At 52.7% G+C, this 17300-nt stretch overlaps 1 protein-coding gene across 5 annotated transcripts; it reads right to left on the bottom strand.

Annotated features, from left to right (window-relative positions):
* Positions 1-548: 548 nt before the first annotated feature.
* On the bottom strand, positions 549-17135 carry Atp13a1 (ATPase type 13A1). 5 transcript variants are annotated; one of them, XR_003947239.1, is made up of 26 exons: positions 16657-17080; positions 14460-14549; positions 14178-14368; positions 11647-11719; positions 11313-11468; positions 11147-11216; positions 10967-11073; positions 10462-10591; positions 10302-10357; positions 9785-9911; positions 9577-9714; positions 9366-9486; positions 8820-8977; positions 8361-8466; positions 8176-8286; positions 7271-7396; positions 6156-6264; positions 4639-4838; positions 4462-4558; positions 2921-3078; positions 2736-2850; positions 2456-2652; positions 1395-1537; positions 1190-1301; positions 963-1106; positions 549-879 (listed from the first exon to the last, which is right to left on the bottom strand). XR_003947239.1 is itself a non-coding variant. In NM_133224.2 (26 exons), exons 1-26 carry the CDS (start codon positions 17041-17043, stop codon positions 769-771), a joined length of 3603 nt encoding a protein of 1200 aa, NP_573487.2. In that variant the 5' UTR covers positions 17044-17135; the 3' UTR covers positions 549-768. The 5 variants fall into 5 exon arrangements, 4 of the variants coding, with proteins under 4 accessions (NP_573487.2, XP_006509627.1, XP_030099178.1 ...); NM_133224.2 differs by having other exon boundaries at positions 8361-8536; positions 16657-17135; XM_006509564.4 differs by having other exon boundaries at positions 549-1106; positions 8361-8536.
* Between the last annotated feature and the right edge of the window lie 165 nt (positions 17136-17300).

Here is a 17300-nt window from a genome sequence, read left to right as displayed (position 1 = left end):
TAGCCTCCAACTCAGAGATCCCCTGCCTCTGCCTGCTGAGATTAATGATGCACACCAGGGCTGGAGAGATGGCTCAGCAGTTAAGAGCACTGTCTGTTTTTCCAGAGGTCCTGAGTTCAATCCCTAACAACCACATGGTGACTCACAACCATCTATAATGAGATCTGATGTCTTCTTTTCTGGTTCAGCATGAAGAGAGAATAAATCTTCAAGTAAAAGTGCAAACCACTGTCTAAGTGGGTGAGGCTCCTGAGGTGGTCGGCTCCCTTTCAAAGCAGTCAGTGGTTTTAGGGCAGGCAAGGCCACAAACACCTTGCACTGTGACCTCCATGCATGTAAGGAGGCTATCCACGGTGGCCAGTGACAGTGCGCCTGACAAGAGAGAGGATGTGCACGACACTAGAAAACCTGAGGTCCTAGGTCCAGGAACGCCCGCAGAGGGTGTCTCTCTCCTCTGGGCCTGTGGTAATCCTAGGCCCTTGAGTGACCACCTGGCCCCTCCAATTCCCAGGGGGCCCTGTGTGGCACAGATATAAGTGGCAGCAAGCTTTATAAAATTGCAGACGCCGATTTATTTACCAAAGGTGCTAGCCAGGACTCTTCTACTAGCCCGGCCAGCGGATGCCCACAAGGGTCCCAACTCAGTCTTCCAAGAGCAAGGCAGGGCTGCCTCACTGTGGAGATGGGAGCAGTGCTCCCTCCTGGGGCAGCGGCGGTTTTCCTGTTCAGTGGCAGCCAGGGTAGGCAGTGGATACCAGCACCATCTTCTCAGGAAGGCACTCTCAGCTTCGGAGTCCCCAAAAAGAACTGTAGGACACGGTCAGCCAGGAGTGCCAGGCAGAAGTCCAGGGCCAGGACCTGGCCGATGACCAGCTTGAACTGTCAAGAAGGAAGCAGGCTGAGCTGGGTCTGTGGCTGAGCTGGGCCAGGCTGGGCCAGGGCCACTGCTCAGAACCACTCACCTCTACAGGGATGTCCACAAGGCCAAACTGGCTGTTGAAGTCAGGTGAGGAACCAAGGAGCAAGCCAATGATGGCCAGCAGTGACACTGCCAGACTCCACACCAGGGGCTTGTTCTCAGGCAGGCTCTCCATGAAGGGTGGGCCCTGCAATGAAAAGATACAGCTGCTTGGGGAGGGCGGGTTGAGCAGGTCAGGCCAGGTGGAAGTGGACAGGCACAGGGCCTCACCTTGTAGTTGATGGCGAAGGTGGCCATCTGCATGGCCATGGCCATGATGTACACAGTGCTGTTGACCAGGCTCGGCTCAAACTCCTTGTACAGGTCTACAAACTGCTCCTGCCTGCAGGGGTACGTGGGTGTCAGTACCCCTCTCCTGCTCAGGCACCCACTGTAGCTTCCCGCTGCCTCCTCCTCTTCCTGGAACCCCACTTACTTCTCAGGGCTGCGTGCCTGGGCCTCACGGTACAGGTAGACCAGGCTCAGGAAGTGGACAGAGAATTGCAGCATCACCGTAAGGATGGTGTACAGGTTGAAGATGTTGGGTAGGGGCCGCTCTCGGGAAAGAGTCTTGAGAGGCTGTGGGGCAGGACTGACAGTCAGCCAGCATACTCTCAACAGTGAGGGGATACTCCTGCCTCAGGCATCTTGTTTGGTCCAGACCCAGGGGCTACCTATGTCCAAAATAGTCTGTATGCTATGGTAGCAATGGAGGGCTGTCAGGAGACAGATTTACTCTCTATTCCCACAAATGCAATCAGAGCCTTGGGCCTGGAGGTGGGCCTGCTCTATTGAGCCTGATGCTTCCTTATTAGGGTGGGATCTGAAATGTCCCTAGAAGACTCAAGGGACACGTTATGGTAGGGCTTTAGAAAGTGACCTAAGGCTCTGACCTCATGCCCAGACATGTAAAAGCTTAGATGGTGGGGCCCACATAAAGGGAGCAGAGCCTTGGGGACAATCGCAGGCCTTCCTCTTTTAGTTACTGTGGGTGAATAGCTCTAAATATGGCCTAAGCCAAGACAGATCTTTTGTTTAAGTTGTCCTGTGAGCCTTTCCTCACCTTAATGGGAAGTTGACACAGACACCCTCTGGCCCCTGGGGTATCTATTTCACCACCTCAGCAACTAGTGCAGACTCCTGGTTGTGGCAGCACCCTTTCCTCAGAAGGCCTCCTTGGCTGTCCCTGAGGCCAGCCCCTGAAGCCTGTGACATTTTCTCCCTCACAGGGCTGAGTGTCATCCACCTGCTTTCATTCATCACTTCCTCTGCCCTAGGACTGTGACTTGCCTGAACCCCAAGCTCAGACAGTGGTACACCCTAAGCTATATCACTAGCAGCCAGCCAGGCCTGACCCTGTCTGTAGATCCTACGCAATCTCAGGGACACTCCTGCCTTTGGGCTCTAGGTCTCTGTCTATATCTTGGGGATGACAATTCCAACCCACAAGAGCTCTTGAAACGCCCTATGGTCAGCCCTAGGTGGTCCAGGGCCCACCTTGGAGCGGGAGATGAAGAGGAAGCAGCCGGCCAGCAGCAGCCCCTGCAGTGTGGCCTGGAAGTCACTGAACTTGACACCCTCCAGGTAGAGGACACTTTGGCTGTATGCCAGGATGAGGGCATTGAGGGCCAGGATCTTGAACATCTGCAGCGTCGTCACCAATGTGCACCGGCCCTGCTTGATCACGTGGCAGACTGTGGGGAAGTGGGGAGTGAGTGGGCAGGGTGGTGGGCAAGCAAGGCTCCAGGCAGGGCAGGGTGAGGAGCTAGGGACTCACTGCACTGGATGGAGGACAGCTTGGAGGTGAAGGGTGCTGCGATGCTGGCATCCCCCAGCTTCACGATGGGGGTGCTCTCCTCCTCCAGGTCCCGCAGCACCTGGCTCAGGCGGTCCTGTGGGGTGGACAACAGGGGTCAGCCCTGGTTAGCAAGGGTTGTGGGTATTTCCGATCTGAACACTCACCCTGTGGGAAGCTGGTGGCTCCTCAGGAGAGAGGAGTGCCGACTTCTGTTTGGTGGACCTGGAGACTCTGGGGCCACTGTTGCTCAGGACAGGGCTGTCCCTTGGCCGTCGCCGCCGTTCTACAACCCTCTCAGGGGCATTGGCCAGGAGTGCTACACCTGAGAACGCATTGGGAAGGAGTAATGGAAAGGGCACACGGTCTGGTACCAGTGTTCAGTTGCAGAGCCAGACAGACACCAGGCTGCCCACCTGCCCACCTGCCACCAGTTCCAAGGTACTCTCATTTCACCTGACTACCCTATGGGGCCCTCAGAGACTGGTCATCTTGTTTTGCTGGTGAATGGCTTGACAGATTAAAGCATTTGCCACACATGCCTGGCATTCATGTGAATGTGAAAAGAACCAATTCCATAAAGTTGTCCTCTGACCTTTACAAAAAAAAAAAAACAAAAAAAAAAAAACAAAAAAAACAAACCAAAAAACCAAAAAAAAAAAAAACCAAAAAAACAAAAAAAGAAAAAAAAGAAAACACCAGTTCTGATGTCAGATGTGTCAAAAACCATGCGGGTGGAGGCGCACCTGTTATCCCGACCCTCTGAAGTCTGAGGCAAGAGGATCTTGAGTTCTAGGCCATGCAACACAGAGATCCATGCCCAAAGGAGCACAAAAATCTCATCAGAACCTTAGACAGGCAGCAGTGGTGCACGCCTTTAATCACAGTGCTCGGGAGGCTGGGGCAGGTGGATCTCGAGTGCAAGGCCAGTCTAGTGTACAGAACAAGTTCTAGAGCAGCCAGAGCTACACAGAGAAACCTTTTCATGAAGGGGGGGGGGGTAGGGGAGCCTCAGACCCTAAACTGAAAATTGCTGGCCCCCAAAGAAACTTACTGGAGAGAAAAGTCTACGAGAGCGAGAACTTCAGACAATGCAGGGAAGATGGAAAAAAGCAAAAGGACTGTCAACACTTATCCTGACAGTGACCTGTGACAACCAAACCTAGTTGTGGGACTCGAAAAACAATGTCCCCAACCACCTCTTTCCTTCTACCTTCTGCTCCTCATGCCTATACCCTTCTCTTACCTTGAAGCGCCTCAAGAGTTCTTCTTTAAAGACAGGGGGTTCCATGTAACTAGTCTAGCCTTAAACTTACTGCACAGGCAAGAATAAACTTGAATCCTGGATTCTCTTGTGCTCTGGATGACAGACCCCGCCTGGGTGAGCACTGCTGCCTAGGAGGTTATGAACTAAATAACTTAACTTTTTCAGTGTTTGAGTGAAATCCAGGATTCTGTACATATAAGGAAGACATCTACTGCTAAGCCACACCCCCTGCCTCTCATTAAAGGATTCCAGGCAGAATTCACACACTAAGCCACACCACCAACTCCTTTCAAACCTGAATAGTATAGGCATGAGGAGCAGAAGGTAGGAGGAAAGAGGTAGTTGGGACATTGTTTTTCGAGTCCCAGGCCAGCAAGCAACAGGTGAGATGTTGCCACACTAGTCGTGAAAGAGACAAAGCCCCCTGCTACTGTAGCTTACCCACATCAGCGTGCTTCAGTGCGCCCACATCGTTGGTGCCATCTCCACACATAAGGGTCACATAACCCAGCTCCTTCAGGCTAGTGATGACAAATTCCTGCAAGGTAGACATGACACTGATGGGTCTGCAGCCATCCCCAAGACCCCCAGTGCCCCGCCCCAGGATCCTGCACATACCTTCTGCTTAGGGGCTACACGGGCAAACACCTGCACATGAGGGATGAGGCAGAGCAGCTGCTGGGGGTCCACAGCCTGCAGGTGAGCCAAGCCATCGCCTGTGAGGCATAGCGCGTGCTCCAGGGCCAGTGCCTTGGGGGAGCCCAGGGTGAGAGGCAGAACGATGCTGCTATCAATGGAGCGCCACTCACATGGCTGGCCTGTGGGTCACATCTTTGGTTAGGGTTGTGACTCCTGTGCCAACACCATAGTTCCATTCAGAATCTGGCCCTGCTTTGGACATTTCACAGGGAACACACACAAGACCCTCCAATACAAGTGAGGAACTTGAGCATCGCTCCAGTAGCTGCATGCAAACACAGAAGGCCTGGTCTCGGACCTCAAGCCGCCTTCTCCTGATGCTGGTCTCTCATCTAACAGATCTCTCCACTACCAGCCTAACCTCCAGCACTCTAGGAACCAGAGTCCTCCCATGTTAACCTCATGGGACCCGCTTTTATTTCTGAAGCTCAGATCCAGGAGCAGGCTGGGGGAGGTAGCTCATCAGTACACCCTATACCGACTCTGATGGAGGTTCGTTTCATCAACCTGCAGGGCCTGTCCATAAAGCAAGAGTTACGATCATCACTTTAAGGTCACCTATATAGAACCCTTAGGTCCAAGAACATGGTACACAAGGTTAGAATGGAGACCTGGGCCAACAATTTAGAGTGGTGACCAAGTTTTCTGAGAGGCAGTGGAAGGTTCTAGAAGCCTTTTTAGCTGAATGCACCTACTGCCCTGTGTGCATTCTGCCACCGTGTGTGCATTCTGCCACCCTGTGTTGGCATACCCACTGCTCCTCACATAGGTCCTGCTCTTAAAAACATCAAGAGACCTGAGCAAGAAGTGGATTCATTTACCTCTGCAGGAAGGGTCTAAGGCTGGTCTTAGAAGACATGTATGCAAAAATGGGCCTGGAAGCTACAGTGTAGCCTAGGCTGGTCTGGACTATCAGCACTCTTTTTCCTGGGCTAATAGGAGTGCACTCTCACATCTAGCTAAGTGGACTCAATTTTGAGTCCCCAGCCTCCTTACTTAAAGCAAGAAGCCAACAAGTTTAACAGTCAAGTCTTCTTCTACAGTGTTCATGGAAACTGCCTATGGTGCAGGGGTGGGCAGACAGATATGCAAACAACATGCCATGTACTACCCAGGATCTGGCACTTTCAGCACTGGGTAACTGGTGCCCTAAGCAGGTGTTGGGAACCTGGCACTTCCTGGATAATGGTACAGGAGTAACCTGCCCAGCACAAGGTGGGCATGAATGAGGCATGAGCCCTCTTCCTCAGTGTACATGAGGCCTGTTATAAACAAACATGGAAGACTCAGGAACCATGACTGTCCTCAGAACACCATACACCACACTGCCCATGTTCTGAGGCCTCCTCAAAGTGGGGTTGACATCAATTAGGATGAGCAGTGAATAGTGGCTAACACACTGGTTTGGGACTAGGGTCCTAGCTACCTGGCCTTACCTTTCTCCGAGGGAGGATGCAAGATGAGCGTGTGGGCTTTGTCAATGAAGTGCAGCTCCTGAGCTACATGGCATGCAGTGAGGGGGTTGTCTCCTGTGATCATGACCACCTACGGGACAGGAAACAGGGTGCAGGGCTTAGCAGGGAAGACCTGTTGGACAGAACTCTTACCTTGGACTCACAGCTCTTCCTAAGAAAGTATGAGGCAAAAGGCCACCTCTATGGGAAACCACATTCTACCAACCCAGGGAGTGCTATACAAGGCAGGGCTGTGCCAACCATGGAGCTGGGCTGGCATCTAGGGCTGCTTACACACCAAGCACATGCCGAGCCACAGTTCAGTCCTAGTGCATTGCGTCTTAAAATAATTTACTTTTTGATATGTATGCCTTTGAATATGAAGGCAGAAAAGATGTCAGGTCCCTCGCAGATGAGGTTATAAGTATTTTGTGGGTACTAGGATCCAAACTGTAGACTGAATGTCAAGTTCTCTCTTTCTCTTTTTTATTTTGGTTTTTCGAGACAGGATTTCTCTGTGTAGCTCTGGCTATCCTGGAACTCACTTTGTAGATCAGGCTGGCCTCAAACTCAGAAATCTGCCTGCCTCTGCCCCTGCCCCCCCCCCCCCCCCGTGCTGGGATCAAAGATGTGCGCCACCACGCCCAGCTTTTTTTTTTTTAATGGCAAGTTCTCTTAAGTTGCTTTTATTTAAAACACAAGTTAAAAATTAGCCCTTGACTGTCAGTGCCCAGGATCTGTACCTGTTTGTACAAAGAACATTCTAGGGCGAGGAAAGGGAGGAAGGTGGGATGTGACCTATGAGGACTCAGTAGGGACCAGTTGTTATCTGCCTCTTGCTGGGACTGCTCCCGAGGACAGGCATGGCCTCAAGATCTCTTACCTCAAGCTTCTACCTCCTTCTCATCAGTCTGAGGAGGTGATAGGTGATGCGTTTTGTGAGGCGCCATGCTAAAGAGCATTCTTACCTAACTCTGAGAGTGCCAGCTATACCCAATCCCATCTGAGAACCTGTGGTTTTCTCACTGCTGAGACCCAGAGGGTGGCACAGTCCTCTGTGGCCACCTCCCTGCCCCGACCTCTCGGTTTGCTCATACCCTGTGGGATGCATTCTGGATCTCTCGGATCACAGCCTTGGAGTCAGCTTTGAGGGGACAGGAGACCACGATGAAGCCCACAAACTTGAGGCTGCACTCCAGTGCCTCCCGCTTGATCTCCCGGGCCTGTTGACAGATGTGGGATAACTTTACTGTCTGCCCTTCCAACCAGCCTCTTCACATCTCCCAGAGTACAACACAGGGAGGAAGGCAGTTAAAGTGCCTCAGCAACCAGAGCCACTGTGCATGTGTGCTGGTGCCGGGAGGAAAGGCCCTGACCTCTAAGAGGAGACAGGTCAAGAGTCAGGAGGTGGGAGGCAAGGCAGGTGCAAAGTGGGGTGCAGCTACTGAAGATGGAGTCTAGACCTAAGTGTACCTGCTACACCTCATGACTATGGACACGGACCATGCAAGGCCACTACCCTTGGGGCAACCAAAAAGTACCAAGGAAAGCGGGTGAAGATCATAGGAGAGTGAAGTTGGGGCTCAGGGTGAACAGGTCCAGGAGGACAGACAGGCTTGGGACATACAGGGTTCTCCAGAACAGCAGCTAGGGAGGCACAACGCAGGAGGACAGAGGCCGAGTCCTGGCTCTAATGCCTCTATAGTCAAGGCTCTCAGCTGACATTACGTTCTAGAGGGAGGGCCGGCTGTAGGGGGTGAACAGACTAGACGAGGACCCAGAAGCAGGTTAGAAGGCAGTGGGGAAGAGATCGAGGTTAGAAGTGGATGGGTATGGATCCACTATGGCCTCTGACCACCAGGTGGCAAGGACAAGAATGGTGAGATCTGGGATGTCTCCGGCCTCCCCTTAAGAGGTGCCCAGGACATCCCACAGCAGAGGAAGAAGGTGCCATGAAAGGTGTGGTGGGCTAACAGGGCTGTTGAGTGTGGCAGGCCCTTACCTGCTGATGTGTGAGATGTCCTAGCTCCTTGTATCCCAGAGCCAGGACACGGGCTCCTTCCCGAGAGATCTCAGTGTGGATGTGGTGGTAGTCAGGTGGGCACTGAGAAAACTGCAGGGAACAGAGGAGGACGTCACTGCTTGATCCCTGCCTACCCCTTAACCCCAGGGCTGGGGCTGGCTCACCATAGAGTGCAGGGTTTCGGGGGCCCCCTTCACAGCCGCGATGTAGCAGAGGTCAGTGGAGCCAAGCTTCTCGTAGGAGGCGAGCACAGACATTCGCTTTAGGGCACTGGCAAAATGAAAGCGCTGGTGAATTTTCAGCCCCTGAGTTTTAATACTTCGGGGGAATACTTTCTCATCTGGAAACAAATAAGTACGAGTCCTGAGGGGCTTTGCTCCAGAGAGGTAGCCAAGCCCCCCCACCCCCCTGCCCAGTTTTCCCGTCCCAGCATCCCTAGATGCTGTGATCAGGATCATCCCAGTACAGTGAGTGGATCAGGCAGAGAAGGCTGGACAAGAGACCCAAGAAGATACCGATGTGAAGCCAGCCCGGGCACTAGCCTGGAGGAATGTCACTAACATGAGGCTGCCTGTCCAGGACACGAGGCCACCCATGCCAGACCTTGGATGCCAGTCCCTCACCTTTGGTCAGTGTCCAGTCCACAGCTGTCAGCATGGCCTTTTCCAGAGGGTCACCCACTAGGGTGCCGTCATCCAGCTGCATGAGCGAGTGGCAGGAGGCCAGGGCCCGGTGTGTTTCTATGGGAATGCTGGACACTGGGGTCACCTCTTTCCCATCTCTGCAAAGACGAGGACAGTTGGTTTCAAGGTGGATATAGGCGGGTGGGTGAACTGTACCTCTACCAAGGGACCTGGGATCCTTCAGTGAATACTACCAGAGACTACCTCAAGCTGCTAGTACTCAGTGTGCTATTTATTCACTAAGGGTACCTTGGTGAGACTACTGGCCTCAGGGATGACTCCTGAGCTCCCAACAGATGAGGTAACAGGTCTGTGGCCGACTGTTCTGGGACTGAACTAATTTCCTATCTATTTCTGATGCCACTCATATTGATCATCACATAGGATCTTCTGTAACGGAACCTCAGAGGCAGGACTTCAATGGAGGCTCACACCAAGCTTGGGTCTGTTTGCTGGGGGGTTTAGACAGAGTTCCTTTATGCTCACCTCAGCCCTGCCACGCCTCGCACCACCAGGCTGTCACTGGTCAAGGTACCCGTCTTGTCAAAGCAACACACTTCAACCTTGCCAGCGAAGGGGATCCGGAAAGGCTCTGTGCAGTACATGTCTGGGGGTGGAGGGTGGGACCTGGGGTCAGGGGATCCCTCCAGGCTCCTGCCTGTTCTATGCAATGCCCCACCAATCACTCAGCACTCACAGAGCTTGGCCAAGGCGATGAGGGAGGTGTTGACAGCCAGAGACAGTTCAATGGGCAGTTCAGGGGGTACAACAGAGGTGAGGATGAGGGTGCACTCCAGAAAGAGCTTGTAACGGTTCCGGCTGGGGTCCTTGGTCCCTGTGGAAACAGGGCCTGGCAGCCTGGGGCAGGGATGAGGCTTCAGAACAGGAGCTTTCAGGGCGCTTACCTTCAACCCACACATACGCAGCTGCAGCAATGGCGAAGACCAGGAGGAAGAGGATGAAGATAAAGGTCTCCAAGTTGTTTGCAGTGACCCTCTTTACCCCAAAGAGAATTGTACGCAGTAGTCTGCCCTGCAAGGATTGGCAGGACTTAGCCTTTCCTGAAAGCTCTGTGGGGGAGAGTGGCCTCTGCTCCCTGAAAGCATCGAGGTTGGCCTTTCTAATAAACAGCAATGCCTGCCTAAGACCACTGTAGGCTGACAAGGAATTAGACTTCCAAGAAGGCCAGCCACAGGGCCACAGGGAAGCCAGGCTTCCATCACCCCTTCAGGTAGAACCCTGAAGCATTTACCAGAGCACCTCACTTAACATCAAACTCCTGGGAATGGTAATAGCCAGACTACCTTGGTCATATCCACTGCTATCTCAGCCTAGGGAAAGCAGGCCTGCATTAGCCTTAGGGTGAGTTCTGGGAGGAGCTATCACACTTTGGGCCCTCCTACGTGGAATCCAGCACCATACCTGGGATGTGTTGAACCCAGTTCTCAGGACAAAGGCCACACATCCATTGTCGACCGCTGAGGGAACAAGGAGAGGCACCTGCTGTTAGCAACCCTGTCCCACCTCCTTCACACTATAGCAGGTGCAGGATACCCAAGACACCCTTCCTTGAGGCACCTACGCTTCAGGCCCGAGGTGGCCTTCTGCGGGGGAATGTGCTGTACCACCTTGGTGCCCCCAAAGATGACATGCAGCCGAGCATCGGCCTGCAGGTCTAGGACACGGTCTGGGCTCAGGTCTTCAATGGGCTCCTGCGAAAAGAAACATCAGGTTGGGATGACAGCCTCACTTTAGCCTCCCCCAAGGGCTTGCCTGATTCCCATGAGTGGCCCCTACCTAGCCAACAAGTTCCATTCACCTTAGCAGGTGCCTCCTCACCACAGTACTTGTGGAGTTAATGCCTTGTGATCTGCACTAGGCCTCCTCAATGATACAAAGAGAATCCTTCTACCCACTCCGATGGAATATCCTGGTTTCTTTCCACCTGGCTCCAGACTCCTATGGCAATGACTCCAGCCCACCTGCCTCTGCCACTTGTGTATGGCAGGGACCGCCTGACCACTGGCCTCTCCTGCCCTATGTCGTTCTTCATGAACTGGTAGTGTACTATGGATCCTATCCATCACCTTCATTTGTGGCACAGATTCCCCAGTGAGCATGGCCTCGTCTACAATGCAGCGGCCCCGTAGCAGCAGTACATCACAGGGCACCAAGTTCTCCTGGGGTGAGCGGCCTGCAAGGTGCAGGCAAGAGAGTCAACCACTGGCTAAGGTAAAGACTTCCACCTGAGAGGAATCCTGCCTCACCGATAGACACGATGTCCCCAGGAACAATGTCATCACTGGCGACAGGCCTCCACTTTCGGCTGCGGTAGACCTGGGAATATGAGCAGGGGGAGTCTGTCAGCATAGCACGTGCATGGTGTCCACTCGGGTGAGCAGGGCCACCACCCACCTGTCCCACCAGTCACACCTGTATCATATGGGGCTTGTTGCCCATCTTTCGGATCTCTGACATGTTCCTCATCTGCTGCTGCACTAGGGAAGCTTCGAAAGCCACCAGCATGGACAGAGTGAAGACACTGTAGTACCAATACTCGTCCAGGCACCAGAGCCCAACGCAGAATACCTGTGAATTAGCAGCCTGTCAGGTCTTGCCTACCTGTCCTGTGACCAGAAATTCTGGCAAATACCAATGATTCCCGAGGGCAGGGAGAGGCTCTGGGGTTTGGAAATGGCAGCCAGACACACTCTGGCTGTGACAGTCCCAAAGAAGGAGCTGGCACAAGGGCCAGAGCTGCTGTTACCTGAAACACGAAGAAAGGGGCTGTGGCTCTCTCCTTGAAAAGCTCAGAGAAGTCGGGCACTACCATCTCAGCCCTGCAAAAAACCATACCCAAATTCCTGGGTGAGCTGAAGATGTGGAGGCCCTGCCCCTGTCACCTCTAACAAGACACCCAAGGTGGGTGACCTTGTTCCTCCTCAACTGCTAGCAGGCAAGCCAGACTGGGTGGCAGGCAGTCCTTCCACACCGACACCCTACTCTACTCAGCCCTGTAACAGGCTCTGTACAATACCACCCACCCCAGGGCTAGATGAGAAGAGCAGGATGGGGTGGCTGGGAGAAGAGACCCTGGTGACAGAGCTCATTCCCCACTGGAACTGTATATTCTTTTTCTGAGACAGGTTTTCAAGTAGCCCAGGCTATCCTCAAACTCCTTACAGGGCCAAGGAGGAGCTCTGAACTGATATCCCTGGCTCTGTCTTCGAGTACTGGGAAGACAAAGTGTGCCACCATGGCCCATGGCCATGTGGTGGTAGGGATAGAACTCTGGATCTTGTCACTGCTAGGAGAACTCCAGCCCCCGCCCCTAGAACTGTAATTTTTTTTCCTCTTTTCTTTCCTGAAACAGGTTCCCACTATGATCATAAGCTGGCCTGTAAGTCACAGAGATCCAAATGTTTCTGCCTCCCAAGTACTGGGATTAAGGATGTACACTGCAATGCATGGCCCCACCTTTAAAAGATATTTTTCTTGTGTATGTTGGGGGGGCAGCATGCCTGTGACAGTGCATGTGTGGCGGTGTATGTGTGTATGTTGGGGGGGGCAGCATGCCTGTGACAGTGCATGTGTGGCGGTGTATGTGTGTATGTTGGGGGGGGGCAGCATGCCTGTGACAGTGCATGTGTGGTGGTCGGAGAAAAACTTGCAGGAGTTGGTTCTCTCCTTACATTGTGTGGATCCTGGGATCAAACTCATGTTGTCAGACTTGATGACGAGGGCCTGTACCCACTGAGCATCTTGCTGGCCTTGGGAATTTGTTATATTTTCTCTGAATAAGCCCTTGGCTTCAAGTAGCTTGTCCCTAGGGTGTCTCCTGCAGCAGCATGTGGCCACCTAGTCTGACTTGGCCTCCTCTGCTCTACTCTCAAAATTCCAGAATGCTCACAGGCTTCCCACAGTGGTGGGACCTGAGAAGAGGGAACCACGGAGTACCCTGGAGTTTAAAAACAAAAACACCCACAGTGATAGCATAAAATCTGTCCCAGGCCATTAATGCGGTCACTATCAGGGTTGCAGAGACCAACAAATGATGCTTCTCAGACTGGATATGGTAACATCTACATTTACTGAAAAGCAACAGAGTCATGAAAGAACCCCAGGGGTATGACTCAATGGCAGGGCCCCTATCTGACATGTTCCAGGCACCAGGTTCCATATACAGCTGCAGAGAGAGAAAAAACAATCTGCTAAGATCTCCCCAAGTTCCCTGACTGAGCACTGTCAAGGGTGAACACCATGTGGGCCATGATGCCAAATATCGGTGTTTGGTGCCCAGCGTTCAGCTGTCCTATTGCAGCTGCACATTGGCACCTCTGTGTTAGTAAAAGGTTAACGGAGAAAGCCTGTGTGGAGCATCTGCTGTCCTACGCAGCATAAAAGAGGCACCCATGTGTTTTGGTGTGTTTTCCTTTGCAGTGCTGGGTGAAAGCATTCTAGTCCATTAGGCAAGCACTCACCCGCTGAGCTGTGCCTCGCTGCATCACCATCATTTCTAATGTGCTGAGATGCACATAAGCATAAACATATGAATTAGAATCTAATTCTATGCTGGGTGGTGATAGTACACGCTTTTAATCTCAACAATCAGGAGGCAGAAGCAGAGGTATGTAGATCTCTGTGAGTTTGAGACAAACCTGGTCTACAGAATGAGTTCCAGAACAGCCAGGGCTACACAGAGAAATCCTGCCTCAAGGATTTCTCAAACTCATGTTGTCAGACTCAAGGGAAGGAAGGGAGAAAAATAAAGAAAAAAACCCTCTAATTCCATGATTGTGGGGGAGGGTGGGCCAAAGACATGGCTTATGGTGAAGTGCTTGCCTTAAAAGCATGGAGACTATGTTAAGTACCAGAATCCATGTAGAAAGGCAAGCATGGACTTAACAGCAGCCCCGGGGAGGGAGGAAGGGAGGGAGGGAGAGGGAGCACCACTGCTGCTGCCTGTTGTTTAGTGAGCTCCAGTTCAGACAGACCCTCTTAGAACACAAGGTGTATGGCTCCTGGCGATGACACCCGAAGCTGACCTCAGCCTCCACATCTATTTGCACACACATGCATAATCTCCTTTCCCCCAGTCAAGCTCCTGGCTTTCTGAGGGCCCTGTTGGCAAACAAGCTTGGAGGAAGGCAGAGCAGAGCAAGTTTTTCCAGTGGGGCCATAGTCACTTAGCATTCTGGGTTAAAAAGCAGAGCTCTCAGCCCTATTGCCAGGGCTCAGTGACCAGGAACACAGTAGGGCGGTAATGCACAGTGGGCTACAGGGAAGACAGGGACTCACTTGTTGCTTCCAAACTTCTTCTCTGCAGCTCGGATCTCTGAGTCTTCCTGGAAGCCTCTGTTGCTTTGATAGTAAGAGAAGGCATTCCCCACTGGGAAGGCCACCGGAAGGAACTGCTTTTTCTCCAGGGCATCATAGGAATATTTGATCTTCTGGAATTCAAATGACAGCACCTCCAGCCCATCTTCACCCTGGGGTGGAAGGTGTGTTTGTGGCAGAAGTCCCCTGACCTGGGGACACTGCCTGTCCCACCTACCCTGCAGGACATAGATCCCTTCCTACCTTGTCACGGTGCAGGGCCACAAGCTCAGTGGAGCCATTGTTGGGGGTTGGCACCACCTTCACAAAGGTTACTTTGTTGGGATCATACTCCTGTCAAAAACCAAAGACTGTTACGGAGCCCTTCTTACCTCTCAAGTACACGCCCCTCATAGGGTCAGAGTGCAGGCATGTCCCTAGGCTTGCCATACCTCACTTGACCACTACTTTGTATTATAAGGCTCAAGGCACAGGGCAAACTCCCCACCTAGGATTCTGGACCTGACTGAGCTCAAGTCCATACGGAACTTCTCCACTGCTCTCCATTCACAAGACCCACATCTTGCCACTTCCCACTTACCGCCACACTGGCTCTCTCTAGCTTGCTCACTGCTCCCCAGTATACTGAACACCAGCTTGCCTGAGTCCAAGCTAAGAGTCTTGGTATCTGAGCAAGTTCCACCTATAGCCTGTGAACTCATGCAGCCAAAGACAGCTAAGGACGTGGTGTAAAACCATAAGCAGACTTAAAACACCTCGAGATAATTTTTCTTGGAAAATGGATCCGCTCTCCTGATCCATTCAGGCTTTTGCTCAAGTGTCACCTACTCGGGAATCCTCCCCAGGTGGCTCCATCTGAAGTTCCCTGGGAATCTTACTGTTATCTGCCTTCTGCAGTAACAAATGATTCTACCTTCTTCCCCAGTGGTTTTATGCATGCTACTTTCGTGACACAAGAAACATTCCCCCATTCCTCCACCTCTGGTCAGCCTTGCAATGACTAGAGGTGGAGGTGGGACACAAGGTGGTGGCCCTGAAACTAACACTTGATGATGAACTAACACAGCGGAAGATGGGTAAAGGTGCCACGGAGGGTGCCCCCCCATTATAGGTTACCTTAGCTTTCCTCAGTGACCCCGGAGGGAGGTGTTTCAGCTTTCACTGTACAGTAGGGTGAAACTGAAACCCAGTGAAACCTAGAGAGAAGCAAAGCCTGATCTGCCTCCTCACCCAAGGCTGCTTAGCTCTTCCCTCTCCTCCTTTCTAGAAAAGGAAGTTCTCAGCTACAGTCCAAAGGACAGCTAGAATGCTAGGGACCGAATGTCTCACACATGAGCGCAAGCGCTTACACACACACACACCCATCTATTGACCCTGGGTGCCAAGCTCAGAAATTTGGGCCCCTCTTCAGGGATAAATATTAATGAAGGAAACAGGATGCCTTCTCTTGGTACTAAGAATTCAATGCGCACACATAGCCATTGAGGGTGTATATGAGGGTACTCAGGATTTCCTTCAGTCACTGACACTGCCTCCCTTTTCTAAAGACCTACCCAGAACAGATATTGGTGTGCCAGGCTTCAAATCTGGTGATCTGTAGTGTGCTCACTGGGTATTACCCTCAACCTAGAGTACCTTAAAGTCAGTGCTTCCTGTAGTGACACTATGTTTAGAGTTCTGAATTTAGAATCACTGCACCATTCTGACAAGCCCTCATCTTAACCATACCTTACCGATAACTTGAGACTCTACGCTATTTTAAGTCACTTACAAGTAGTTCCTGGCCATCTTCAGCACCAGAATGAATTACACTCTCTTTTGGGTCTAGCAAGGGACAGACAGAAGCTGAACACTGGGCCATAGGACTTGGCTTCATACATTTGGGGGTATTACCCCACAGGTCTAATCTAACACTTAAAAAAAAAAAAAAGAAAGAAAGACCAACACAAGAGTAGAAGCCAGAAATAGTGACACAGGCTTTTAACCCGAGAACTCTGGAGGCAGAGCTAGGCGGTTCTCAGTGAGTCCTAGACGACCCAAGGCTGCATAGTGAGATCCTATCTTACAGGAAAAAAAAAAAAAGAGTAAGAAAAGAAAACCAAAACCAAGGTAGGAGATGACGGAGAAGCAAGGCGGAACCGTTCCAAGAACAATACACCATATGGGAGCTAAGAGAACAATTCACACTAACAGTAGCATATGGATCCTGCTCTAAGTGTGTTCCAGGTGTTTCTTGTGAATCAAAATAACCAGCCACAACTGCATGGCGAGTCACAGCGGGGTCAGAAGTAGGCCTGAGCCATAGGACAGGGGGCGCCGCTGGAGAATCGAGCTGTTAAGATTGGAGACTCGCAAGCCCGCGGCAGCCCGGTACCCCCGCTAGGCCCCATTGTGCCTGGGTCCCGGTCCGGGTCGGGGTCGGGCGCGCGCGCGCACTTACCGGGGTGCAGGTGAGCGCGCAGTGCGCGTGCACAGACCAATGCCCCGACAGGACAGTGAGTGCGTGCGCGAGGCAGATGGTGGCGAGCGCCAGCAGCGCGGCCTCGGGTATCTGGGTCCAGCTGCTGCCCCATCCCCAGCAACCGCTGGCGGCGGCGCCCAGCCAGGCTGGGTACAGCAGCCCGGCAAACGGCAGCACGGTGAGGCGCCGCAGAAGCGCCAGCCGCCGGTACGGCCACACGGCGGCCACCAGTTCGTCGCCGTTCGCTATGAGTGCTGGCCCGGCAGCTAGGCCCGGCCGCAATCGCGACCCAGGCTGAGGAGACCCGTTGTCCCGGGCCCCGCCAGGCCGGGCTCCGCAAGGAACCGCGTTGCCCACCACCGCCATCTTTCCCAGCGCTGCGCTGGCTTCCGGCAGAGGCACCGCCCCACTTCCGGTCTATTACTTCCGGTAAGGTCTGAGCGCCACCTTGGAATAGGAAGCGCCTAGGTAAACCGTTAGGTGGGTTAACACAAGTGTCTGTTCAGGGCGCCGCCATGACAAAGAAGGTACCAAAGGTCCAAATCAGCTTGCTAAGGTCGGCCGTGGCGAACTAAGAACGCAAAAGATGTAGACGGGCAGGGCGGGATTGACATCAGCAAGAG

Source organism: Mus musculus, chromosome 8, assembly GCF_000001635.26.
Source record: "Mus musculus strain C57BL/6J chromosome 8, GRCm38.p6 C57BL/6J".
Taxonomy (NCBI): domain Eukaryota; kingdom Metazoa; phylum Chordata; class Mammalia; order Rodentia; family Muridae; genus Mus; species Mus musculus.
The sequence above is the reverse complement of the archived record's forward strand: the minus strand, read 5'-3'. Positions and strand labels throughout refer to the sequence as shown.

What these genes read in the sequence shown, in the direction of transcription:
- Atp13a1 (XM_006509564.4), bottom strand. Translation starts at nt 17,043, where the DNA reads ATGGCGGTGGTGGGCAACGCGGTTCCTTGCGGAGCCCGGCCTGGCGGG. An exon ending in GCGCGCTCACCTGCACCCCG is followed by an intron (nt 14,550 to 16,656) that starts GTAAGTGCGCGC and finishes GGTTTTTGACAG; the next exon opens with GAGTATGATCCCAACAAAGT. An exon ending in TGGCCCTGCACCGTGACAAG is followed by an intron (nt 14,369 to 14,459) that starts GTAGGAAGGGAT and finishes CTTCCACCCCAG; the next exon opens with GGTGAAGATGGGCTGGAGGT.